At 43.1% G+C, this 27,574-nt stretch overlaps 4 protein-coding genes, 1 long non-coding RNA gene and 1 pseudogene across 5 annotated transcripts; 2 read left to right on the forward strand and 4 right to left on the reverse strand.

Annotated features, from left to right (window-relative positions):
- Positions 1 to 1,929: 1,929 nt before the first annotated feature.
- Positions 1,930 to 4,627, reverse strand: LOC144705469 (uncharacterized). Its single transcript, XM_078578161.1, has one exon. The coding sequence runs from the start codon at positions 4,413 to 4,415 to the stop codon at positions 3,840 to 3,842; it is 576 nt and encodes a 191-aa protein (XP_078434287.1). The 5' UTR covers positions 4,416 to 4,627; the 3' UTR covers positions 1,930 to 3,839.
- Positions 4,628 to 6,143: 1,516 nt separating this feature from the next.
- Positions 6,144 to 6,777, forward strand: LOC144705550 (BolA-like family protein). Its single transcript, XM_078578289.1, has 3 exons — positions 6,144 to 6,232; positions 6,349 to 6,371; positions 6,484 to 6,777. The coding sequence occupies exons 1-3, from the start codon at positions 6,170 to 6,172 to the stop codon at positions 6,671 to 6,673; spliced, it is 276 nt and encodes a 91-aa protein (XP_078434415.1). The 5' UTR covers positions 6,144 to 6,169; the 3' UTR covers positions 6,674 to 6,777.
- LOC144705549 (Plastid-lipid associated protein PAP / fibrillin family protein) lies at positions 6,661 to 9,988 on the reverse strand. Its single transcript, XM_078578288.1, has 6 exons — positions 9,696 to 9,988; positions 9,171 to 9,286; positions 8,920 to 9,042; positions 7,184 to 7,282; positions 6,957 to 7,075; positions 6,661 to 6,881 (listed from the first exon to the last, which is right to left on the reverse strand). Exons 1-6 carry the CDS (start codon positions 9,943 to 9,945, stop codon positions 6,812 to 6,814), a joined length of 777 nt encoding a protein of 258 aa, XP_078434414.1. The 5' UTR covers positions 9,946 to 9,988; the 3' UTR covers positions 6,661 to 6,811.
- Positions 7,495 to 7,549, reverse strand: LOC144706231 (U6 spliceosomal RNA; annotated as a pseudogene).
- Positions 9,989 to 12,019: 2,031 nt separating the features above from the next.
- On the reverse strand, positions 12,020 to 23,335 carry EMB1974 (NHL domain-containing protein). Its single transcript, XM_078578347.1, has 17 exons — positions 23,297 to 23,335; positions 22,770 to 22,884; positions 22,381 to 22,469; positions 22,072 to 22,234; positions 21,858 to 21,996; positions 20,861 to 20,954; positions 18,338 to 18,475; positions 15,490 to 15,590; positions 15,283 to 15,396; positions 14,945 to 15,165; positions 14,141 to 14,199; positions 13,900 to 14,067; positions 13,247 to 13,370; positions 13,107 to 13,165; positions 12,883 to 13,028; positions 12,600 to 12,764; positions 12,020 to 12,537 (listed from the first exon to the last, which is right to left on the reverse strand). The coding sequence occupies exons 2-17, from the start codon at positions 22,871 to 22,873 to the stop codon at positions 12,265 to 12,267; spliced, it is 2,157 nt and encodes a 718-aa protein (XP_078434473.1). The 5' UTR covers positions 22,874 to 22,884; positions 23,297 to 23,335; the 3' UTR covers positions 12,020 to 12,264.
- A 389-nt stretch (positions 23,336 to 23,724) lies between these two features.
- Positions 23,725 to 27,369, forward strand: LOC144705824 (uncharacterized). The gene is made up of 2 exons (XR_013582120.1): positions 23,725 to 23,860; positions 27,123 to 27,369. It is a non-coding gene; the product is annotated as an uncharacterized LOC144705824 (long non-coding RNA).
- The last annotated feature ends 205 nt before the right edge of the window (positions 27,370 to 27,574 follow it).

Here is a 27,574-nt window from a genome sequence, read left to right on the forward strand (position 1 = left end):
CCCATTGACTTGAGGCACTAAGAACATTGTGTGCACATACTGTCATGTTTTGAGTAAAATGTTTGAGTCTCTAATCACAAGATTCAAACATGCCTTAGCTCAGATATAGCACGAAGCACATTAAGTGATTGATTTTTGCGATGGAATCATCCGCCCTAGATATAAAATGAGATTAACACAAGGAAGAAGATGCATTAAATCCCTCACAGAGGCAGAAAAGATAGTAGAAAGTATGTTATCCAATGATCCACTTTACACATTAGTACTAACTAAATAACAGATTGGAGTTTGGTGACTAACTATTCTCTAAGCCATCTGGGGTCTCACACATGTGAAGGATTATGTTTATACAATATCTAATGATGGAAAATATTCTATGATAGAGTTAAATTGCTGCTTTGTGTCTTCATGAGCAGAAACTGTTGGAAGAAAGATGAAGAAAACAACCTTTTATAGGCAAGAAACCCTAATACAGAATTACAAAAATAGCCTGTATTTTTTATAATTACGCATTTGTCATTTTGTACTTCGAAAGACAAATGTTCTTTGGTAGATTTCTACCATACTTGAAGTTTTGAATTATCCGGAATGAAATCATCCATTTTCACCAACAGGGTTTCAGAGCTTCACTTTTACTATCCATTTTGGGTGTCTATTGATCTTTGTTGACAATCCCCACTCAATAGCTTTGGCTAATATTCTCCATGGATTCTGTTTCATCAATGAACACTCATGAAATTCATGTTCTTTGGATTTTGATCTCATCTGTGGAGACTCACAAGAGATTTCTCAAAAACTCTATTTCAGGCAAAAATGTACTGTTCCATTTGTTTTCTGATTATTTTCCTGATATGATTCTGTAAACAGACCTATTTTTTTGGGAAAAGTGAAGACAGCTCGTCAAGATTTATAAAATAGCAGATCTTCTGAGCCGTACTTGCACATCAAAACCCGAGTCTCACTAACAACTCAGAAGATTCAAACTATGATCTTTTAACAATCCGAATGATCATATTTTCTGATGCCCCACATCAAATTTTTATGCTCCAATGATAATGGTGATGATGACATCGTCTTTCTTGAATAAAGATGAGGGACATAGACAGATGGTTATGATTATCCCAAGCCCCATCCAGAGTGTCATCATCATCATTCTCAAAAATATATCGCCCATTGGGATTGTACAACAGAACTGGCTTCTGGAGGCCTGCAAGACCGTCAAAGCACTGAGCTCGGCAAAAGGATAAACAATCAGAGAAGATATAGATATAGAGAGAGATAGAGATAGAGAGATAGAGATGGAGACAGAGAGATAGAGATAGAGATGGAAACAGAGAGTTAGAGATGGAGACAAAGAGATAGAGATGGAGACAGAGATATAGATAGAGATGGAAACAGAGAGATAGAGATTGAGACAGAGAGATAGTTATAGAGATGGAAACAGAGAGTAAGAGATGGAGACAAAGAGATAGAGATTGAAACAGAGAGATAGAGACAGAGATATAGATAGAGATGGAAACAGAGAGTTAGAGATGGAGACAAAGAGATAGAGATGGAGACAGAGAGTTAGAGATGGAGACAAAGAGTTAGAGATGGAGACAAAGAGATAAAGATGGAGACAAAGAGATAGAGATGGAGACAGAGAGTTAGAGATGGAGACAAAGAGTTAGAGATGGAGACAAAGAGATAGAGATGGAGACAAAGAGATAGAGATGGAGACAGAGAGTTAGAGATGGAGACAAAGAGTTAGAGATGGAGACAAAGAGATAGAGATGGAGACAGAGAGATAGAGATGGAGACAGAAAGATAGAGACAAAGAGATAGAGATGGAGACAGAAAGATAGAGACAAAGACATAGAGACGGCGACAGAGAGATAGAGACAGAGACAGAGAGATAGAGACAAAGAGATAGAGATGGAGGCAGAGAGATAGAGACAGAGAGATAGAGATTAGATAGAGATAGAAATAGCGATTACATAGAGATAGAGATAGAGATAGAGATACAGAAAAAAAAAACCATAAGCAGAGAATGATGACGGATCCGGAGACAGCAAGGGCATACTTCAAATTTCATGATGCTCTTCTTGAAACTTGCAGGTTGCAGGCTCAGTGAAAACTACGACGATGATGACGGCGCCATTTTTCTTGAACACAGTAACCCGTCTCCAGGTTTTGACTGAAGACGAGGGTAATCATAAACAAATGATTATAATGATCCCAAGTCCCCTTCTGAGTGTCATCATCATGATAATCATAGAGATATCTCCCATTCAGATTGTACAATTGAACTGCCAACTGGCTTCGTAGAGGCCAACAAGACCCTCCTCCACAGAGCCCCAAAACGTTAAAAAAAAGCAAAGAGATAGAGAGAGAGATAGAGGTAGAGGTAGAGGTTGTGATAGAGATAGAGATAGAGATAGAGACAAAGATAGAGATAGAGAGAGAGAGACAGAGATAGAGATAGAGAGTTGGAGACGGATAGATAGAGATAGAGAGATAGATAGAGAGAGAGAGAGAGATATAGATAGATATAGAGATAGAGAGTTGGAGACGGATAGATAGAGATAGAGACAGAGATAGAGATAGAGAGTTGGAGACGGATAGATAGAGATAGAGACAGAGAGACAGAGAGAGAGATAGATATAGAGATAGAGAGTTGGAGACGGATAGATAGAGAGAGAGATAGAGATAGATATAGAGACAGAGATAGAGATAGAGAGTTGGAGACGGATAGATAGAGATAGAGACAGAGATAGAGAGAGAGAGACAGATAAAGATAGATATAGAGATAGAGAGTTGGAGACGGATAGATAGAGATAGAGACAGAGATAGAGATAGAGAGTTGGAGACGGATAGATAGAGATAGAGACAGAGAGACAGAGAGAGAGATAGATATAGAGATAGAGAGTTGGAGACGGATAGATAGAGAGAGAGATAGAGATAGATATAGAGACAGAGATAGAGATAGAGAGTTGGAGACGGATAGATAGAGATAGAGAGATAGATAGAGAGAGAGAGAGAGAGATATAGATAGATATAGAGATAGAGAGTTGGAGACGGATAGATAGAGATAGAGACAGAGATAGAGATAGAGAGTTGGAGACGGATAGATAGAGATAGAGACAGAGAGAGAGAGAGAGAGAGAGATATAGAGAGAGAGAGTTGGAGACGGAGAGATAGAGAGAGAGATAGAGATAGAGAGTTGGAGACGGATAGATAGAGATAGAGACAGAGATAGAGAGAGAGAGACAGATAAAGATAGATATAGAGATAGAGAGTTGGAGACGGATAGATAGAGATAGAGACAGAGATAGAGGTAGAGATAGAGAGTTGGAGACGGATAGATAGAGATAGAGATAGAGATAGAGATAGAGATAGAGAGTTGGAGACGGATAGATAGAGATAGAGATAGAGATAGAGAGTTGGAGACGGATAGATAGAGATAGAGATAGAGATAGAGACAGAGACAGAGACAGAGATAGAGATAGAGATAGAGATAGAGACAGAGACAGAGATAGAGACAGAGAGAGAGATAGAGATAGAGATAGAGATAGAGACAGAGACAGAGACAGAGACAGAGACAGAGACAGAGACAGAGACAGAGACAGAGACAGAGACAGAGATAGAGATAGAGATAGAGATAGAGATAGAGATAGAGATAGAGATAGAGATAGAGATAGAGATAGAGATAGAGATAGAGATAGAGATAGAGATAGAGATAGAGACAGAGACAGAGACAGAGACAGAGACAGAGATAGAGATAGAGACAGAGACAGAGATAGAGATAGAGGTAGAGGTAGAGATAGAGATAATGCAGAGATAGAGAGAGAAAGAGAGAACTAGAAGCAGAGGATGACAACGGAAGAGGAGACGGCAAGCGCAAAGGTGCAGAGGAGAAACGCAAAATGCAGAGCCCAGTTCCTCTTGAACTTGCAGAGATAGCTCTCCGGCGGCTCCTGGTAATGAACCTCGAGAAGCTCCTCGTCGGCCTCGTCCATGGCGGCCCCGACCCCCGGTCCGAGCCTCAGCTTGAGCTGCTTGAGCCGGTCCGTAGCCAAGGCCAGCGTAAGCTTATGGCACCGCCGCTGGTACTTAAGCCCGTTGATACAGCGCAGAGTCTGAGCCACGGCGACGTAGAAGAGAAGATGGGCAAGCGAGAGTAGCGAGATTGGCGCCCAGCAATGGCGACACTGCAATCGAGCCGGTGGCGCCACCGCCTGACCGGCGAAGATAATCGCTAGAAAGAGAAAGAACGTCTGGAATAGCTTCCACAGCTCTTTCTTCTGCAGGTCTACTCCTCTCTTCTTCTCCAGCGTCTTCTCGAAGTGCAGTTGAATGATGCTGTTCAGAGCCTGCATTGCCGTCTCCTTGGTCACCCCTCCTCCTTGCCTCTGATCCATCCCCATCTCCGCCATTCTCTCTCTAGAACCCTGTTTTCTCTCTCTTGTTTTGGAGGGTTGAGATGAGTGGAGAAGAACCAACCCTCTTTGATCGCCTCTCTCTCTCTAAATCTACCCTTGCGTGGGTGGTTTTTTCTTCTCTTTCTATGTCGGAGAGGAGAAGAGGGGAGAGGGGAAGAACCCTTTTTATCTTCTCTAAGTCTGCGTTTCTCTCTCTAAGTGGGCGACAAGAGGATGAGGGGAAAAGAACCCTTTTTATCTATTCGTCGTATCTATTGTACTGTTTTCTCTCTCTATGTGGGCAAGACGATGATGAGAGAAGAGAGAGAGAGAGACACTATCCATCTGAGTGGGCTTTCTCTCTCTAAGAGGGACAGGTAGATGAGGGAAAAGGAGCCCTTTTTTCATCTCTTCGTCTTCTCTCTCACTGTTCTCTCTCCATCTATGATGACGAGAAGAGAGAGAGACACTCTATCCATCTGAGTGGGCTTTCTCTCTCTAGGAGGGACAGGTAGATGAGGGAAAAGGAGCACTTTTTTCCTCTCTTCGTCTTATCTCTCTCACTGTTCTCTCTCCATCTATGATGAAGCGAAGAAAGATAAATTCTATCCATCTTAGTGGGGCTTTCTCTCTCTAAGAGGGACAGGTAGACGAGGGAAAAGGAGCCCTTTTTTCATCTCTCCGTCTTATATCTCTCACTATTTTCTCTCCATTTATGATGATGAGAAGAGAGAGAGACACTCTATCTATCTGAGTGGGCTTTCTCTCTCTAATTGGGAGACAAGTAGATGAGGGCCAAAAGAACCCTTTTTTTCCTCTCTTCGTCTTATCTCTCTCGCTGTTTTCTCTCCATTTATGATGATGAGAAGAGAGAGAGACACTCTATCCATCTGAGTGGGGCTTTCTCTCTCTAACTGGGAGACAAGTAGACGAGGGCAAAAATAACCCTTTTTATCTCTCTCACTGTTTCCTCATTTTATGATGATGAGAAGAGAGAGAGACACTATCCATCTCTGTACGGGCTTTCTCTCTCTAACTGGGGGACAAGTAGACGAGGGGAGAAGAACCCTTTCTTCATATCTTCATCTTATCTCTCTCTGTTTTCTCTCCATTTATGATGATGAGAGGAGAGAGACATTCTATCCATCTTAGTGGGCATTTCTCTCTCTAACTGGAGTCCAAGTAGATGAGAGATAAATAACACTTTTTTCATCTCTTTGTCTTATCTCTCTCACAGTTACTTGAGACCCTCAGTCCATCTCTGCTGGGGATTTCTCTCTCTACAGTTGAAGGAAACGAGGGGCCTCCCTTCTATCTGGCTTCTTGTCCTCTCTCTAAGTGACCGTTAAGTAATGAGGTGAAACCCTTCTCTCTCTCTCTTCTTTCTCTCTCTACATCAGTCATATTTTCTCTCTCTATACGGGGGGCGCAGGAAGCTCTGCAACTGTTGTCCTCATCAGTCAAAAAGACAAGAGAGCAATGATGGCGCTTTTCAGACCAAGTAATAAATTTTTGTACGTACGTTAACATGCGCTAGGGTCACGTGTCAAGTTCAAGAGATAAAAATACTCCATTTTCATTGGTAGCGCACAGTAGGTGCATCGCACAACTTACGGTTGGTTTATTTAGGATTAATGGGCTTTAGAGGGCATTGGGTTAAATTGGGTTAAATTTATTAATGGGCCTGATCATACGAGCCCATTTAAGCCTGACTTTAGTTCAGACATATATAAATACACCCGAGAGATTGAAGAGAGTAGAATTTGGCGATGGGGATGACGAAGGAGAAGGTGGAAGCGGCGTTGATCTCCGCGCTGGAGCCTGTTCATCTGGTGAGAGATCGATCTTTGATTCTTTCTTTGAATCTGATTCTTTGAAATTCCTCCTGTCGCGATCTGATAGAAGAAATTCATGTCTTTCTCCTCTTCTCCGGCGTTCTCCGGTTCAGCAAGTAGTTGATACCTCCGGAGGGTAATCTAAAATCCACGCTCCTCTCAGATCGCCGATTGTTTGGGTTCGATTGGAGGATCAAGCCGATGGATTAGGGTTTCTGGGTTTCTGATTAGGGTTTCGGCCTCGGCAGGTGCGGGGCGAGCTTCGAGATCGAGATCGTGACGGGGAAATTCGAAGGGAAGAGGCTGCTGGAGCGGCATCGCCTGGTGAACGCTGCTCTGGCGGAGGAACTCAAGCAGATCCACGCGCTGTCCATCCGAAAAGCTCTCGCTCCCTCTCAGTGGAACCCTCCACCGCAAGAACCGGCCGCAGAAACCTAGGTTTTTTTTTCTTCAATTCCCTTCCATCGAATCACGAATCTTATATGTTCTTGAATCGAATCCGATCGCCAATTCAACCAAAAAAAAATCCCCAAAATCGTCCATTTTCATGCTCAAAACTCAACCGACGTCGAATTCTCAAGCTCTCTCCAGGACGAAGACGTTGCCCTTGTCGTCCCTCCCGACCCGGATCGTCTCGTCAACGAACCTGCCAGTCAAAGAGTCAGAAGTCAACGTCTACTGTCAGCGTTGACCAACCAAGCGAGAAAAGTCAACGTCTGACGTGATATCCAGCCAGCCCTCCGGATTGAAGATGGCGAGGAGGAGATCGTAGTTTTTCTGGAAGAGATTGAACAGCTGCGGCGGCGCGATCTCGGAGTCGTCGAACTGGATGTTGACTCTCTGCGGAGGTGCCACGTGGCGAAGTTAGAGACGACGGCGACGACGACGACGATAGGATAGAGAGAGAAAGAGAGAGAATTGGGAAGAGGAGATTTGTGTCGGGTTTACGGTGTCGGTGGCGATGGAGAAGGAAGCAGTTATCGTCAGCTTCCCCGAGATCATCTTCAGTCCCCTGGCATTGAAGCTGATCTCATTGATGGCTTTTCCCTGTTCACAATTTTCCATTTTTAAAGATAGAGATAGAGATAGAGATGGAGATGGAGAGGGAGATAGATATACAGATATAGAAGGAGATAGAGATAGAGATTGAGATCGAGATTAAGATAGAGGTAGAGATAGAGATTGAAATTAAGGTAGATGTAGAGATAGAGATTGTCGAGTCGAATGTGGACGGGGGCCAAGACCATTTCTCGATTTATGCCATGCTAATCTTCTCTGTATCGTTCCAATTTTATCGGATATCACCGAAGGGACAAAAATACGCAATGGACGTGGGTCAAGATCGGTGGAGAAAGAGATAGAGATAGTGATGAACGTAGAGGTGGGATAGATTAATGGATATGAAGATATAGAGGGATGGAGATAGTGGAAGTGAAGGTAGTGGTAGAGATGAAAATAGTGGTAGAGAGGGATATTGGGTTGGATGTGTAAATATAGATAGATGGATATAAAGGTTGAAACGGAGATAGAGATGTGCAATAGTGCAAAATATGCTGGTGGGGATAGTGGTAGAGAATTGCAAGGATATAGATATAGAAGTAGATGTAAAGAGAGATGGAGTTGGGGGTGGAGATGGAGATAGATAAGGAATTCATTTGGAGAACTACCCAGAACTGACATGGGGTAGAAAGAGAAAGTGATAGAGAGAGGACCTCCTTTGGACAACTACGCAGAATTGGCAAGGGGTAGAGAGAGGGAGAGGAACTTCTATAGGCAACAGCCCAAACTTCACATGGGGTAGAGATAGAGAGAGAGAGAGACCCTTTTGGGAACTACCCAGGATTAACATTGGGTTGAGAGAGAGAGAGAGAGGAACTCCTTTGGCCAACTACCCAGAACTAACATGGGGTAGAGAGAGAAAAAAAAACTCTGGAAAACTACCCAGAACTGAGATGGGTCGTAGAGAGAGAAAGAGGAAAACGTAAGGGCAACAACCCAGAATTGAGATGGGGTAGAGAGAGAGAGAGAATTCCTTTGGGCAACTACGCAGAGTTCACGTCATAGGAAATTACATAGAATTGACATGGGTTAGAGAGAGCGAAAGAGGATCCTCCTTTGGGCAGCCAAGCAGAGTTCACAGGGCATATAGAGAGAGAGAGAACCTCGTCTGGGGCAACTATGTAGAATTGACATGGGCTAGAGAGAGAGATAGAAGAACTCCTTTGGGAACTATCCAGAATTAACATGGGTAGAGACTAGAGAGAGGGAGAAAGGAACTTCTTTGGGAACTAGCCAGAAATTAACATAGATAGAGAGAGAGAAAGATAGTCTTTTGGCCAACTACCCAGAACTGAGATGGAGGAGTAGAGGGAAAGATAGCGATAGAGAGAGAAACTCCTTTGGCCAACTACCCAGAACTGAGATGGAGGAGTAGAGGGAAAGATAGAGATAGAGAGAGAAACTCCTTTGGCCAACTACCCAGAACTGAGATGGAGTAGAGGGAAAGATAGAGATACAGAGAGAGAGTCTTTTGGCCAACTACCCAGAACTGAGATGGAGTAGAGGGAAAGATGGAGATAGAGAGAGAGAGAGAGATAAACTCCTTTGGCCACCTACCCAGAACTGAGATGGAGTAGAGAGATAGAGAGAGATAGAGAGAGATAGAGAGAGAGAGAGGATGGGACCTGGGCAACATGGATAGTCTGAATGAAGTCGCCGAGGGAGATGAAATCCCTCAACCCCAGCTTCGTCCGCTTGGCGCCAAGTATGGTGATGCTGCTGTACAGCAGTCTCCACGACCCCTCCACCTACACCCAACCCACCCACCCATCAGCCCCCCCCCCTCTCTCTCTCTATAAACTCCCCCACCAAAAAAAAAATAAAAAAAAAATTCAAAATCAAACGAAACAAGAGCCTAAGATCAAACTCAGCGTGCCACGTGGAGCTTCCCAGTTGGCTGCGGGGTGGGGTTGAGCTGCTCGAGCCGGCTGACGAGCCCCTCGATCTCCCCTCTCTTCTCCGACGCCATCCCGAATACTCCCCTGTCCATCCCTGCCCATCATCAACCAATCAACCTCTTTCTCTCTCTACATCTCTCTAGACTTCTCCTTATCTCTCTCTAGACCTCTCCCTCTCTCTAGACTTCTCTCTATCTCTCTCTTCACCTCTTTCTCTCCGTAGACTTCTCCCCATCTCTCTCTACACCTCTTTCTCTCTCTCTAGCCTTCTCCCTATCTCTGCACTTCTCCCTATCTCTCTCTACACTTCTTTCTCTCTCTAGACTTCTCCCTATCTCGACACTTCTCCCTATCTCTCTCTAGACTTCTCCCTATCTCGACACTTCTCCCTATCTCTCTCTACACTTCTTTCTCTCTCTAGACTTCTCCCTATCTCGACACTTCTCCCTATCTCTCTCTACACCTCTTTCTCTCTCTAGACTTCTCCCTATCTCTCTCTACACCTTGCAGCGCCTGCCGAAGCGCCGCCTTTATCTCTCCGCGCTCCGCTCCTCCGCCGCCGGGATCCGCTCCTCCGCCGCCGGCCTCCCTGATGACGTCCGCCGCACGGCACCGCAGCGATGACGTGGCCGCTCTCCCGCCGTCCATCCCCGGAAAGGCGGCGGCGCTCGCCGGGGATCCGGCGGCGCCGCCCTTCCACCGCCGCTCGCCTCCCGCCCGCGCCGCCGCGTTCACCAGCCGAGCAGCAGACATCTGCGTTTTTTAGTGATAGAGAGAGAAACAACACCGCATAGATCTATCCTTGCCAATATTGGTTGGTCCATTAGAGTCCACCCATCCAACGGACAGGTAGAGCTGTTGGACGAAAACGGATGACGTTTTTGAACTGACGGAATGAGACTGAACGGAATGCCCTTCCGTTATCCGTCCATGGAATTTTGTTTTGTTCGTTTCGTCCTTCGTCACTGTTTCGTCATCGTTATCCTTACCAGTATTCGTCCGTTAGAGAAAACGGAACGGATATCCGACGAATGGATGATGAAGTAGATGGAGAGAGAGAGAGAGGAGAGGGAACGATAGAGAGGGAGAGGGAGAGAGAGGGAGGAACGGAGAAGAAAAGGGAGTGATCGAGAGTAGTCTTTGACATTTTGGACTGGGGAACGGTCGGACCAGACCAAACCGTGACCAGCAGTCCACCATTTCCAGGGGGACCAGCCGGTCGGGTCCAGATTCAGTGTGAAGGTCAGACCGGACCAGTACCGAATTATGTTAATTTTTTTTATAAATTGGTTTTTTTGTTGGTCAACCCCCCCCCCCCATTGCCCGCCCCTAGCGCTCACCATCGCTGCTCCGCGCTCTCAGTGCCTCCACCAACTCCCCCTCGCCTCATGACTAGCAAAATATTTGATGAATGTATGCTCTAGCTGATGAAAGAAATGATGGAGCTATAAAGGATGATGAAGGAGCAGAAATCAATAATGTTAAAGAGGATAGAATCTCTCGTGAAGAGACAAGGGAAGCAGAGCCAACGCAGATATGATCAAACATGATGTTAGGGAGTTGAGATTGACTCCTAAAAGATTCAATTTCAAACTCAAACCCTAGCAATCAGTGAAGATTAGAATGCAACAGATATGAATATAATCTCTAGTGAATACAAATTTTATTTACGTGATTATCATGAATTACTTCTCTGCGGACATTATCAGATTTTGAGAAACCATTCTAAGGCAATAGAGTATTACATAATTTTTTTCATATATTGACTTATATTTGACATGTTCCATTTGTTCATGACAGAACATTTTGAAATAATGAATTTACAGATTTGAGTAATTTTATATTTTGGAATAATTAATTTAAAGTTTTTAAAATGGGTGTAAATATTCTATGAAAGTCGAAGTATAACCAGAAAGAAAAACTCCATATGCGGTGTACATATTTTATAAGACATTCCATCATCAATTAGAAGTGATATATCTTGATCATATTATCATGGTTATTAAAATTGAAAAAATTCAGTTGTATTAGGACCAGACCCGACTGGGACCGAACAAGGCCAGACCGGAACCGAACCTAACTTCAGGTAAGCTTTTAATCCATGCCTAAAAACCAGACCAGACTGGAACCATCAAACCCTAATCAAGGGAGCGAGCGAGCGAGCGAGCTAGCAAGAAAGAGAGAGAGAGAGAGAGAGCGAAGAGAGAGAGAGAGAGAGAGAGGAAGGGAGAGAGAGCAAGGGAGAGAGAGGGAGGGAGAGAGAAAGAGAGAGGAAGAGAGAGGAAGAGAGAGGGAGAGAGAGGGAGAGAGAGAGATGGAGGGAGGGAGGGATGGAGGGAGAGAGAGAGAGAGAGAGAGAGAGAGAGAGGGAGAGAGTGAGGGGGAGAGAGGGAGAGAGTGATGGGGAGAGTGAGGGAGAGAGAGAGAGAGGGAGGGAGGGGGAGAGAGAGAGGGAGGGAGGGAGGGAAGGAGGGAGAGAGAGAGAGAGAGAGAGAGCGAGGGAGAGGGAGAGAGAGAGAGAGCGAGGGAGAGAGAGAGAGAGAGAGAGAGAGAGAGAGAGAGAGGGAGGGAGGGAGGGAGAGAGAGAGAGCAAGGGAGAGAGAGAGAGAGAAGGAGAGGGTGATCGAGAGAAAGAGAGAGAGGGATAGGGAGAGGGAGCGATCGAGAGAGGGAGGGAGATGGAGAGGGAACGATATAGAGAGAGAGAGAGGGAGTGATTGAGAGAGAGAGAAAGTGAGGGAGAAGGAGGGAATGATCGAGAGAGAGAGAGAGGAAGAGGGAGTGATCGAGACAAAGAGAGAAAGAGGGAGTGATTGAGACAAAGAGAGAAAGAGGAAGTGATCTGTCACCAAAATGTCTTCAGTCCATTTTCATCATCCGTTCGGCATTTTCGTCATCCATCATCAGTCACGAATGACGGATGACTAAAAGCTCTCTGTTCAGTCATCCGCCTGTCGCTCCGGACGATGACGGATGACATTTTTAGAACGGACAGATGACCAAACGTTATCCGTACTACAGCTCTACAGAGAGGAATGAATGTTGACTTCCCCCAATGGTCCATGCCTTTGACTATTTAATATGGACTTTGACTTCTAGCTCGCTCTCCGACTGAACCAGCTCTCTGGATGCCGTCGTCGGGTGGTCCCCGCAATCCAACCTTAGCCTCACCCGGGCGGGCTTCACGAAGACGATGTCCTTCCCATCTTTGTGCGAGTCCAGCAGCAGGTCAACGCATGTTTCATGCCTTGACTCTTCTTCTCCGTCAGTCAGCAGTCTTCTCGCCGAATCTCGGACGCGGCAGCCGTCTTCCAGCCTCAGGTATAGGACCGCAGAGATGACCACCTGAGGAATGCATGGGTCAAAGTCAATGGGGAGACCGAGGCAACATGAGTCAAAGAGCAGACCTCGCTTGTTCCGGGGCTGGTGTTGACTGTAGAGTCTATAGTCAGAACTTTGTGGTCGAAAGGGGTTGACTTGCCGTCTTCGTCTTGTGCTTCGGTCAAACCAGAGTCATTGGGGGCGAAGGCGAGGTTGTCGAGCTCGTCGAACCACTGCTGAGCAATGCCAACCTTCAGAAGCCCGGAAAGGAGAATCAGCGAAAATTTTAGGGTTTGGGGTTTTGGGTTTTAATATTTTTTTTTCCACGAAAAATTGACTTTTTTAGAACGGGGAGAAATGGGATGATGCCTTATCCACAGAGGCGGCGGCGAGAGCCGGCGCAGAGATTTCTGTGGCAGCTCCTCTGGCCTGGCACCAGACAGACTGCTTGGACAGCGGCGCCACCAGCACAGTGCCCTCTGGAACATGCACCTTAACCTTTATACTACACCGCCCTGACAATATAAAAATAACAAGTTCCAAAAGTTTTTTCACAGAATCGAAAATGATATTGTTGAAAATGCGCAAAATACCGGGCAGCACGTTAAAATGCTGAGTATGATCACTGGTTTGCGCTCCGCGGTTGTTCCCTCTGCAGATTTCGGTCTTAATGTAGGGTAGAAACCAGGATTTTTTATGGAAATTGTTTTTTTTATACGCCTAAGAATAAAACCTGGAAGCCACGTTTTCAAGAGGGCGTGGGACCCAGTATGGCAGGCCAAGAATGCCAAAATTTGAGAAACGGATGTTTGCCACCTCGTTGGATATCTCATCATATTTGAGAACCCTATGACCAGCTACATAAAAGTAAGATTAAAGTAAGTCTTAACTAGAAAAAGGTTGTTCGGGTGATTCTGTACTGTAGGCAGACATCGCCATCGTCATCCCTAAATTTTGTCATAGTCGTCATCATTCATGTGCCGTTTGGATGAATGTATCTATGACAAATTCATCTTTCACAAATAAATGATGATCATGATGATGATAATGGCCCCTGGAAACTGGACGACAATGAAGATGATGACCACATGATTAGAAACCTATGAATGCTCTATCTTCGCTTAGAAAATCATTGATGTCAATAAATGCCCTCAGAAATTGGATGGTAATAATGACACTCTCCGAAACTGATTGGCGATGATGATGACTATTAATCATTTACCGATGGATGAGACTCCATAGAGATTGTTTATCGGAAACCAGATAACAATTATGATACACCATCATCATCATGACATCGCCGTCATCCTCATCATCATCGTCATGACATTGGCATCTTCATCCTTGATGCCGAACCCTAGATGTTAATTGGGTAGGCCACCATACCTGCATCGCAGAATACTATAGTGCTCTGCAGCTTGACTGCAGCTGACATGAGATGAAGCTGTTGGATCTTCGACTGATCTGGAAGATTCAAGAAAGGCAGAATCTCCTCGAGAGGAGCCGTTCTTGCCATGATTACCTTCTCATGGGTCTCCATGATATTTGCGAATCCTGTTGAGTATTTCCATGCCAGGAGGGATTAGAAATTCGATACATGGGAGACAGAAAGAGAACTGAAACTAACCATTGTATACATGTTTGATCCCCCCATTGGCTGTGCTCATAACCCATAGCATTTCAAAACTGTGGACAGGTGAAAATCAAGCAATGGTGATGTCTTGAATCCGCTTATATGAAAAAAAAGGCAAGAGTTCCACACCAACATCCACAGAGAGAGAGAACAGAGAGTGTGAGAGTGGAGAAGGACCGAGAATGTAGAGAGAGAAAGGAAAGAGAAATGATACGGAAGTATAGTGAGAGTAGGGTTCGCCATTACCTCAGACAAGGACAAAAGGGAGTACAAGAGGGGATGTCGACTTGTCATCATCCTCATCATTAGTCTTCATTGAAATGACAACGATGAATTCATGATCAATCTTACTTCGTCCGGCAGTTGTTGAAGGATGACCACAACATCAGATTCCTTAACCCTCATTAGGGTGCATTACATTGCATTTATAGGGAGGAGAGAGAATGCAAAATGGGCCCATTATCATCAGGGAGATATTAGAAATACAAGAAGAAACCCATTCAATACTTACCATTTTGTCGGTGGCTAGGATGATGACGATGATGGAGATTTCATCCTCGTCATTGTGGTAGGTGAGGAATCATTGACGATGATGAGGACAACTAGGTATCGTATCTTAAGAAAACGAACTTATCATTGACTGTCCCTGGGTGAGAGATAGGGATAAACAGCAAGGAAGAGAGAAGAGAAACAGAAAGAGAAGGAAAGAGCAGAACATGTATAGGGAATAAAAGTAATGAAGAATACCTTCGACCTAAGGGTTAAAGAGGGTTAAGTAAGACAAATGATGAACAATACCCTCGACTGAAGACAAGAAGATCATCCTCTCCAGCCTTCAAAATGTGCCAGGGACATGCAAGAATGCTCTTGTCGGGCTCTTTTTCTGCTCCGCTGATTTTTTTTATAATTCCAATTTTATCTAAAATCCAGGCCCATACACTTGATGCCTTCTTCTCGCTTGGAGGATACAAGGTCTCTACGACTCTTTTCTGCAGATCAGCTCGCCTCACTGCACAATTCTTAAAAAATGGAAAAATAAAAATTACAAAAAACTGAAAACAAGACTATCAACACAAGACTGACCGTATGCTGAAAAAAGAAGGTCGGTAAAATTAAATTAAATAAAGATATTGAACCTCTGCATCCACAAAGTATACGCAATCTTCCTCGACATCGTAAACTGAGCCTGCTGGGCGCAGTAACTTTGAAGTATCAAAATCGCCATCTTCAAAGCCCGGGGAACATCCAATCTGGGAAGGAAAAAATACGTGGATAAGGACAAGCTAATCAAATCACCAATGGTTTTGTATTATTTTTTCATTTATTTCGTTCAATCTGCATACGCAATCCAAAAGCTGCCCATCACCATCAGTGACGATGATTCGGTGGTGGTTTGTGTCAGAAATAAATAGGCGGTTTCCATGATCATCAGCCGAGACAGAACCTGGAAAAGAAAACCAAAGAAAGGATTTTAAGAGGATTTTAAGCTAACGGAGAGGGCAAATTTGGAAAAAAAAACTGAGAGATCTGGTAGATAAAAAATCAGAGAAAATAGATCTGATAAAGGTCAAAATAATTTGTTAAATACAAAAAAAGGAAGCATGGGTATTGTTACAGGGTAACACTTGACTATTGCGTGCTAGAAACTCCTCAAGACAACATCAGACAGTTGTCCTCTCATCCAACTGTTGTCTTAACCTGTCTTAAGGTCTAAAGTGGCATAAGATGGGTCTAATTAGGGAACGGCACGTCCGGGATGTGACGCCCGTGACGTGACGGGGCGGATGACGACCCGTGACGAACGGTGACGTGACGAAATGTTGGTCACGTCACGCGCCCGAGTATTTTCAAAAAAATCCGTCACATACCCGTCACGCGTCCATGCATCCTCGTTCCGTCACGTCACCGTCACGGTGACGGCGTCACTGTCACCGGTGGCTGAAATAATAATATTTATTTTTATCATGTTAATAAACATAGTCGAAGCATAATATTATATATTTTACTATGTTATTATTTATAATATTTATTTTTTTATGTTAATCCGTCACAGCCGTCATCCGTGACGGACCTATCGTCACGTCACGCGTCCAGGGTATCCCATCACCATCACGTCAACGTCATGTACAGCCCGTCATGCGTCACCGTCACCGTCACGCCCCATGCATTCCGTCACCGTCACCGTCACGTCATTCGTCACGTGTCCGTCACGGTGACGTGTGAGGTGACGGATGACGTTTGCCGATCCCTAGGTGCAATGTAACACTTATTTATTGCACCTCAATGTGCATGAGTAATATACGTTACTTGCCCTATTCGGATCTCCCTCCCGTTCATGCTCAACGGGAATCATAAAATGGTATCAGATCTGCCTTTCTGAGGGGACATTCTTTGTCTGATTGATCGGTATTCCTCATTTATCGGTTTTCCTTTTTTGATTGCTTCTCCAAGAGGGGTGACTGGTTCTCCTTGGTTGCGGTGTCATCCCTTTGACCAATTAGCCACTTTTGAATCTTCATGCTATCAGTCTTTGTGTGCTTCTGCATTTGTGCCCTGATCGGTCCTTTACTGAAATGAGAAGGCCCGTGAAGACGGTGGACGAGAAGCCGCTAGTGGACACGCCAACCCGTCAGCCGCCCACGGACCCACCATAGGCCGCTAGTGGACACGCCACAAGTTTCAGCACCAGCTTGAGGACAAGCTGTATTTTCAGGGGGGAAGTATTGATACGACCCCGACGTATCTAGGCATTTTTCATCATTTATCCCAATAGGGGCATTTTGGTCATTTAGACTTCTGTAATCCCTTTAAATAGAGCAGCCCTCCGTTGAGGAGGGCAGCCAAGAAGTATCAGAAGAATGTGTCTGGCTCCCTCCAGCGACGTTCATTCTGCCTGCACTTGTCCTGCCGTAGTCCATCCCGGCACGCCGACGACCATCCCGGCACGCCGACGACCATCCCGGCGTCTGCACCCACCCTCCACCATCTTCTCCCCGGTACCAGGACTCTCCCCAAAATGGGCCTGCCGTGGGCTTCCCTACACTCCAACTTCAGTCCTAAAGAGACCAAGGAATGGCCCCCATTGGGCCTGATCAGGCTCAGTTTTGGCAGCACGGCCAAGGGTCCAGCACTGCATGAACTGACGAAACGTTCCTGGCATCAGCGACCACCCAACCCAAGCAGTGCTGCACAGAATTCTGCCTCACTCCACTGCTTCCACCATGGCCGCCGCCTCCGCTATGACTGCCATTTACCCGGTAGTGCCGCCACATCCTCAAGGACAGTGGAGGGAGGGTGAAGACGCCGGGATGGACTATGGCAGGACAAGGGCAGGAGGAATGGACGTCGCCTACGAGAGGGGTCTGGCAGAAAGGACGTCGCCGGAGGGAGCCAGACACATTCTTGTGATACTTCTTGGCTGCCCTCCTCAAGGGTGGGCTGCTCTATTTAAAGGGATTACAGAAGTCCAAATGACCAAAATTGGGATAAATGACGGAGAAGGCCTAGATACGTCGGGGTCTAATCAGTTTGTGAAACTACTATTGCCTTTTTGAGAAATTTCAGCGCTCCCCTTTCTGAGCAAGAAGTGGTGTTCTATCATATTCCTATGTCATGTCATATCTCCATATCTCTCTCATGTTCATGCTCGACAGGAATCATAACGGGATTATGGTATGAACTGACAAGTTCGTATTGGGGTGATGACAGAAATGGAGGGAGAAGACGCCAGGATGGTCGTCGGCGCAGAGGCAGGGAATGCTAGAGTGGATTAGAGGCAGGCGGAGTGGACGTCGCCTAGGAGAAGGTCCGACGTAGTGGGCATCGCCAGAGAAAGATAGTGGCAGGATGGACATCGCCCGGGAGCCGGACACATTTTGTGATACTTCTTGGCTTCCCTCCTCAAGGGAGGGCTGTCCAATTTAAAGGAATTACATAAGGTCCAAATGACCTAAATGCCCCTATTGGGATGAATGACGGAAGAGACCTAGATACGATGCAAATGTATCAGATTAACACAGAAGAATGGGAGGGATGGCAGCAACATCCTACAACCATCAAGCTCAAAACCAAAATATCTAATATTCATAACCATTAAAAGATATTTCTTCAAAAAAATTATTAGAACCACAAACAGATATGAAGAAAATTTGTACAGGAAAAATCACAAAACATGCTGAGTGAAAATATTACTTGGATAGTAAAAAAGAAGATTCCTAAATGGAGAACAAGCATGTGGTTCATCGATGTTTTCAGCACAGCTTTCCATAAGGTTGCCGGAATCTTTGACAGCCAGCACTCCATTCAAAGAGATCCCACATCGTTCAAGTTCTGTGAGACATGAATATATAAACTGAAATCAGATATTCCACATATCGATTTAGGCACGTCTTATAGAAAATAATTCAAATGCTTGATGAATATTTCAAAGCCCAGCATAAAATGCATTGAAATCATATTTTTCATCCCGTTCAAAAAACCCCAAAAGCAAAATCAATTCTTAAGAGCAGTTCCCAATTTTTTTCAGCGCAGTTATTGTCAGCTCATATTTAAGAAGATTCGCATTCCCATTCCAGAGCAAAAATGATCAGAATAAAAAATCAATTGTAATGACCAACCGCAGCGGAATACTCAGTTTATTGACATTGTAAAAGATCATACAAGATGACTTAATTTACTTCTCACAAACATACATCATTTAGATAACATAAAGTTTATTCTCTAACTATGAGCTTTTAATAACCCAAACGTAACGTCAAAAACCTGGTAACCGTCTTAACTCATGAAGATGGACTATTCTGAGCATGCAAAAATATATGTATGATCAGTGAGATGAAGCATGAATTATTCGGACATAATTCAAATAATGAAGTGCCTCAATTTGATAGAGGCGGAAGGGGTTTGAGAGGGAAACGAACGAGAGATGTCCCCCATGATGGAGAGGATAGGGGGAATGGTTAGAGGAGAGATCAAACATAGGCAGTAGGGATCGACCAAGGACGAGCCGCCCGAAGACCCAGTGAAGAGGAGATGATCACGAGGACGAGAATCGTAACAGGAGAGATGGGACTTGGATGTTGGTCAAAGAAGAGACAAGGAAATCAAATGCCATAATACCTTCTGGCAGAAGATTTACTATTATTAATTTGGAGGGTTCTGGGAATTGTTATAATACCTTCCACCTCGTACCTTGGGATGTATTGTGCCGACCAGTTTGTTTGGGGGGGCTGGAAGTACTGAAATTGCGATATTTCATCCTATCATTACTAACGACGTGGGTGTGCAGACTCATGGACCAGATGCAAGTATGGCCACATGGGTTTCAAAAGACATTTATAGCTCAAGCGTGGACTGGGAGGTTTGTATGGCTCCAAACCAAATGGCCTCCGCATTCTGACAACGGCTGAAGCAGGTATTTCCTTTAGTCTGGGATTTCTTCGAAGCCATACTGGGGGATGGCACGGCTTTTCTTTTTTGGCTAGTCACATGGTACCCCCAAGGCACATTTAAAACAGAATTCCTCACCTGTTCGCCCTTGCACAGATCTCCCATGCCACAGTTTGAGGGTGCTGGGATGGGGCATGGACCCAATGCCTGGGCAACACCCTGTCTGACCAAAGAGTGGAAGATTATATGAAGAGGCAGCAAATCCTAATACACTTACGTCCACTGAGAGGGATACAGGATGAGTGGGAGTGGATAGGTGTATCCTTCTCAGTTCTGGATGCTTATGTGAAGCTTAGCCCCAGACACATAGGGGAAGACCAGATTATCCTCCGCCTGTCACATCATATGGAGAAAAAAGCTCCCTCTAAAGGTGATATTTTTTCTCTTGGCTGCTCCTTCAAAAAAGATTAGTGATGAAGGTCATCCAAAAGACATGGCTCCCAGAAGCTTCAGCGGAGTGTGCTATGTGCACTGATGGCTGCGCCTATCTCTTCTTTGAATGCTTGTTTGCCTGAGCAATGTGGATCCATCAGCCAATCACAGGGTTGGATGCCTCCTGATAGGAGGCCATCATTTGGGACTCTACGGCAGCACACGGCTCGACCCGTCGCCAGTGCCCTGGGAATTATGGCTGAACTGGAACAAAGTAATCTTCAACAAACGGGAAGTATCAATGGATGTTGTGGAACAAGCAGCCGCGGATTTTTCCTCTGCATGGTTTAAAGGCTCGTGGAAAAAGCCTAGGCTGGCATTTTAGGCCTTACATGTACTTAACGTTCATATCTTTCTATCTTATCCAGAGGTTACCAACTTTTCAAATCTCCCCTGTCTTTCTTCAAAAAGTACCGTCTGGCTGCCCTCCTAAATGGAGAACCACTCTATATAAGGTGAACACATAGAACGGACAAGAAGAGTCTACCCTTATGTATGTGTCAGCCAAGATATATCCTTCCCTATTTTGTCCTTCATATGTTTTTTGTCATGTCTTTCCTATTGTCATTATTTCTCTTTATAGACTAATGGACCCAACTAATGGCCCAATATGTGTAAACAAGAATCTGGTATTTAGACCACAAAGAGAATGGAAAAATATGTCGTTGTGCAATACATGAGTTCTCCCTAGGGTTTCTCATGGAGAAGAAACTTGTAGGTGAGGAGCTGAAGACACCAACCCCAAAGCTCACAGTATGGTTGAGGATCGTGGTAGTATGCAGGTCAAACAAATAAGCACAAGAAAAGAAGTCCTGCAAAAAGGCAATGATACCGTACCTTCTTCAATTACTGGCAGTTCAAAAGGCCAACTGATATTGACATAGGGATGATCAAGATCACCAAAAAACAGATAGGAAGGTTCACTAGGGACCTGAAATCATTCAAAACTAACCACTATGAGTGCCAAAAAACATGTATAATCGAGAGAGACAAATTAAGAAATACTTAAATAAACTAAGAGACAAATGATAAAAAAAGACAAATGATCAAAGCTAATATTGAAACAAATGTTAATACAGTTGATGCTTCTGGACTTAAGTTAACTGCATTGTAATATGTACCCGCAATTTTCTCTCGGGGAGAGGATGGGTGGGGAGAAGGGGGGAGTGGGGGCCGGACTTCGGCCTAAGGGGCAGACTAAAAGGTCTGATGAAGTGAAAATCGCCGGAGAAAAGATAGCAACAGAAATCCGCAGAGAAAGGGGATAGATCTCCCTGTGACGAGAGGACTGCGCAGACCGGATTGGTCCAGCACCCGCGCGATGGAGGATCTCCATCGACGAAGTCAGGTACAGCTTTCTTGATGCCTTCAGCTTGAATCTGCCTCTTATTTATAGCCTTTTGTCCTCTTCTTTGGAGTTGTCCTTTTCCCGCCTTATTTCAAACCATCCCGCACGCGGGGTTAGTTCACACGTGCCAGGGTCCCGACCTTTCTTTTCTTCTTTTGGTAAGTTTTCAAGGGACGTTTATCAGCTAGTCCTAGGTATGACAGGGAGAAGGGATCGTATCATTACTCCCCCCCTGGAAAACCCGATTAGGGCTTCCAAGAGGAGGCGCCATGTGCGCTCAATGTCCAAAGGAAAACTAAACCTTGTTCGGCAATGATTGCACTACCGCATCATTGAAAAATAAACAGTTTAAGCATAAGATTAGAAAGCTTCTAGCTAGTTGAAGCTTTATCATTTATGATGTCCAAAAGAAAAGTCTAGAGAGTGAATTTTACGAAGGAATTGAAGTGAGCTTAAAACTGAAAAAATGGGAAATGTATCACTCACCTCATTAAATATATTTTCAGTCAATAATATTGGATAGGTTATGTACTCTTCCATTACAGTCTTCAGAACCTGGCGTTGGGAAGCTGTAGAACAAACTGAGCTGCCAGACTGGAACCCCAAAACCTGAAGTGAAGGATGACTGAAATAGAAACTTTTATTAATTGCAAGGAATCATAGAATGAGATTAAGAAACATAAACTAGAGAATAAGTTACATTTGTTGAAGAGATCTCATAGTCTGAAAGGCAACGATATGCTCACGGGGGGTTTCACTAGCAGAACTGTTAAGAAACGCCCCCACAAGAATGATGAATGGTCTACATTTATTCAGCAACTCCCTTTGCCTTTGGTTTGTATTTAACCAAAGATAATTAGGACCTGTAGGTTCAGAAAATATAAAACGCTGCCTCAGATCTCAGCGTAAAACCAAATGAAATCATTATTTTAATCATCAACAGAATCATTTCTAGATCTAATGATTTATAACCTAGAAACTGAAATCCCCTCTATGGTTACCAGAGTACCTTTTTGTTTATCAATGGCTTCCTTGAAGAATGTAGGGAAAGTATTATCTCTTCGCAGTTTATCAGACGCATCAGATATCGCTGAGAACCTGAAGATTCAACTGCTTGAAGAAAATTACAAAAAAAACCTCACAACTTCATGATAACGTGATTACTAAAATAACGATCTAGATTAAGGTGTTAGCCTGTGCATCATGCATTTTAATCAAAGCTGTGAATTCATTGGATCCGCCAGGATCCAAAAAACAATGGATAAACAAACAGAAACACAATAAACGGGAAGAAATAATTCATTCATAGAAGAAAAACCTTGAAACAGAATAGTCACCATTCATCCAGGGAGACAAGAAGAATAAAACACTAACAATTATTAGGGATGCCACTATTACCTGTATGACTGAGAGCCAAGGCAATGACCTGTGCACCTTTCTCTCTGGAACAGAACAACAAGTACAGACGGCCAAGAAAATTTATGTCTGGATGTGATTCCCATAATTCCTGGCACTGATAAACTCAATGTGAGACTTGATCCAACGGGATAGCCATGATCAATTAAGCAGCCCTGAATTCATTAAGTCATAAGAATACACTAGGGACATTGACATAGGTTTGAGAACGAGGGTAAGAACAACAACACAATAAAGAAAGAGACGGAGATAATTCGATTGATCTGGAGAGAGATCGAGTTTGTTGGAGCAAGCCTGGATGAGGAAGATAACGGGAGAAAATAGAGAAGATAGAATGAGAGAAGATAGAGAAGGAGAGCGTGAATGTTGGAGATTGGGAGAGAAAACAGGGCGATAGAGAAAGGAAGGACGAGCGCGGTAGAGATAGAGAAATAAAGAAGAGAGAAATCTAACGAGAGAGTATTGTAAGGAAGAAGGGAGACAACAGTAATGCCAATAAGGGAACGTACCGGAGAAGCGGCAAGCGACAGAGAAAGAGGGAGAATGTGATAGAGAGAGGGGTTGCGAGAGAAAGAACGGGAAAAGAGAGAGAAAGATTGAGAGAGAGAACGGGAAAAGAGAGAGAGCGATTGAGAGAAAACTAGGAAGAGAGAGACGATTTTAAGAGAGACCATTTTGCCCGTCCCGTTACCGGATGCTGTACCGGATACTGTACCGGATACCGGAAGGGCAAATTCCGGTATCCTGTTTTTTCGATAACCGGATATCGGTGTCGGATATTGGCTGCTACAGTGCCGATATCCAATACCAATATTTGCCTCGATTCGGCATCCGTCTCCGTCTCACGGGGACAGATGCCGGTATCGGATATCGGATGTGGATATCGAAAACCGATATCCACATCGGATCAACCTTTTTCTTAATTTTCGTAAGGTTGACCGTGTATTTTCGATTCAAAATTTTTGAATCGAAAATACTCGGTGACATTCGGTGACTCGGTATCGGGACGGACTCTGTGGAGCTTAGACGGCTTAGACGGCAGAGGACGGCGGAGGACGGCTGCGGCTACAGAGGTAGGTCGTCTGTTCATTTCCTGCTGCTTTCATCTCGTAGCGCAATGAAATCCTGTTGAATGATCTCCTTATTTCCACTTTGTAATTTTTTATACTGCGATGCGAAACTTTGTTCTTGATCTTAGAATGGAAAATAGAGAAAGTAAAACTCAAAAGATGAAAAAAATCTTGTCACGCAATGATCTTCTTATTTTCGCTTTGTTAATTTGTTGAAATCTGATCCGTGACTTTGTTCTTGATCTTCGAATGGAAAGGAGACAAAGTAGTAATTTAATGAGAAAGAGGATCCATCACAAGTAGGTGTCGTGCTGAGAATGCCAAGTTTCTTTCTTCTGCTATGCTTGAATTTTTTTTTTTAATTATGCTTGAATTATTCTTGAGCGGAATTATTCTTATTTCTTGAGCGGAATTTCTTTCCTTATTCTCTCTTACTCTCTCATTCTTACTATCCTTTTTTCGTTCTCAAATTACATTTCACTGGAATTATTCCTCTAATTCTCCTCCTCTTCTCTCATTCCATCGCAGTCTATGTTTCTTTCTATCTTCTAATATTTAACTCTTCCTTTCTTCTCTCATTCTCTCCTACTGTGATTAATTCTTTCTCCCGATTTTCTTTCTTTCGCCCTTTATCTCACTCTGTGACTCTCCCTTTCTCTCATCCAATTCCAGTGTAATTCTTTCTCTAATTCTCCCTTTCTTATCGAATTCTATCACATTCTCTGTTCCTCTTTATATTTCTATCTCTATAAGTCTCCCTCCCTTCTCACATTCTCCCTTACTCCCTACTCATTTCTCTCAATTTTCTCTCTTCCACCCTCTCTCTCACTCTGTCACTCACCTTTTCTGTCATTCCATTGAAGTGGAATGACACTTTGGATCGTTCCCCTGATCCTATCACACTCTTTGAATCTTTCCATGTTCTTTCTCTTATTCTTATTCTTTATTTTCCTATTCTACCGTTTTAATCTCTTCTTTTTTCACTTTCTCCTTTTTCTCTTCTTGTTTTTTTTCCTCCTCTGCGTCTTCTTTGTTTTTTTCGTCTTCTACTTCTTTTTTATTTACCTATTCTATGTTTTTTTTCTCTTCTTTTTTCTCCTCCTCGTTTTTCTCTTCTTTGGTTTTTTTCTTCTCTTCTTCTCCATATTTTTCTTCTTCTTCTTGTTTCTTCTCTTATTCCTAATAATTGATCTTCTTCTTCTATTTTTCTCTTATTCTTCTTCTTATTTTCCAACTCTACCGCTTTAATCTCTTCTTTTTTCACTTTCTCCATTTTCTCTTCTTGGTTTTTATTCTCTTCTTCCTCTTCTTTGTTTTTTCCCTCTTCTTCCTCTTCTTTATTTACTTCTCCCACGTTCTTACTCTCTTTTTTTTTCCCACTCGTTTTTCTCTTCTTCTTCTTTAATTTCATCCTATACCTTTTACTTCCCTTTTCTTGTTTTTTTCTCTTCTTCTTCTTCTTTTCTCTTATTCTTCTTCTTATTTTTTCAACTCTACCACTTTTATCTCTTCTTTTTTCACTTTCTCCTTTTTCTCTTCTTGGTTTTTATTCTCTTCTTCCTCTTCTTTGTTTTTTCCCTCTTCTTCCTCTTCCTTATTTACTTCTCCCACGTTCTTACTCTCTTCTTTTTCCCCCTCATTTTTCTCTTCTTCTTCTTCTTAAGTTCATCCTCTACCTTTTACTTCCCTTTTCTTGTTTTTTCCTCTTCTTCTTCTTTTTTTCTCTTACTCTTCTTCTTATTTTCCAACTCTACCGCTTTAATCTCTTCTTTTTTCACTTTCTCCTTTTTCTCTTCTTGGTTTTTATTCTCTTCTTCCTCTTCTTTGTTTTTTCCCTCTTCTTCCTCTTCTTTATTTACTTCTCCCACGTTCTTACTCTCTTTTTTTTTCCCCCTCGTTTTTCTCTTCTTCTTCTTCTTTAAGTTCATCCTCTACCTTTTACTTCCCTTTTCTTGTTTTTTCCTCTTCTTCTTCTTTTTTTCTCTTACTCTTCTTCTTATTTTTCCAACTCTACCGCTTTAATCTCTTCTTTTTTCACTTTCTCCTTTTTCTCTTCTTGGTTTTTATTCTCTTCTTCCTCTTCTTTGTTTTTTCCCTCTTCTTACTCTTCTTTATTTGCTTCTCCCACGTTCTTACTCTCTTTTTTTTTCCCCCTCGTTTTTCTCTTCTTCTTCTTCTTTAATTTCATCCTCTACCTTTTACTTCCCTTTTCTTGTTTTTTTCTCTTCTTCTTCTTCTTTAAATTCCTATTCGATCTTTTTATTCTGTATTTTCTTCTCTTCTTCGATTTTCTCTTCTTCATTTTTTCCCCTCCTCTTTCTCTTCTTTTTTTGTGCCATTCTGCATTTACTCTCTTTGTCCTCTTCTCTGGTTTTTCACTCTTCTTCATCTTCTTCATTTACTTGTTCCACGCTTTTATTCTCCCCCTTCCCCCCCCCTCGTTTTTCTCTTCTTCTTTTACTTTAATTTCTTCGTCAACCCTTTTCTTCCCTTTTCTTCTTATTTACGCTTCTTCTTATTCTTTAATTTCCTTTTCTACATTCCTCTGCTCTATTTTTATCTTCCTCCTCTTTCTCCTCTTTGTTTTTTTCCCTCGCTTGGCATCCCTCACGTTCTGACCCCGCCTCTTTAACTGTATAAATGTGCATTCTTCCTCGCACCTCAATCTCAATATTGCTGGTATATCTAACGTTCTTCCTTTATCAATATATTCCATTCTCCTTTGGTTCACTATTTATTTGATTGTGGTATTCGTTGCATCTGTTACTTAATTCATGGTTTAAATCGCAGTTTGGCATCATGTGATGCCGTTCTCTCCCTTGTTTTTCTCTCCTTCTTCATCTTCAATATCCTCCTCTACCCTTTTCTTCCCTTCTTCCCCATATTCTTCTTCTACTTTCTTCTCTTATGATTATTAATTTATCTTCCAACCTCCAACTCTCCCTCACTCTTTTCTGACCATCTATAACTCTCCACCTCTACATCTCCCATCTCGTTCTCTCCCCCATCTTATGTTCTCTCCCCCCTCTTCAATTCTATAATTCTGCTTTCTTCATCTCACCTCATTATCATGCTCTCTGTCTCAATAATTCTTGCTTGAATATCTATCATTCTTCCTTTACTTGTATATTCCATTCTCCTTTTTTCACTATTTATTAAATTGTCATATTTATTGCACCCATTACGTAATTCATAGCTTAAATCGCAGTTTGGCATCATGTGATGCCGTTGTGTTGACTTTTTGCTTACCAAATTATGACATCAGAAACATGAACACACCCGGAGGCAATGACCCAGCCCAAGAAAGATCTAGGTCAGGAGTTGTAGGCCCCCAACGTACGGAGGTGGGAACTTCTCGTGCCGTACAGAGTCAACCTCGTTCGAATCGTTCAGTCATCATTGACTACTTCGAACAAATGGAAGATGGATACTATATGTTGAGGTTTTTGTGTTTTAATGTACACTAAATTACATTAACATCATGAATTTATAATTAAGAAACTAATTTATAATTAGAGCTTAAAATATTTTAAGATTATGTTTTTTAAATGTGTTAAAACTATAAAATAAACTAGAATAATCATAAAGTACTTGGGAGAATGAAAATTGTTTTTTAAAGTTTCTGAAAATAGTTTTAAAGTATTAAAATGTTATTTTAATACTTTAAAATATTTTAAAAGGTCATTTCATATTTAACGTATGTTGAAATTATTTTCA

This window comes from Wolffia australiana, chromosome 7, assembly GCF_029677425.1.
Source record: "Wolffia australiana isolate 7733 chromosome 7, ASM2967742v1".
Classification (NCBI taxonomy): domain Eukaryota; kingdom Viridiplantae; phylum Streptophyta; class Magnoliopsida; order Alismatales; family Araceae; genus Wolffia; species Wolffia australiana.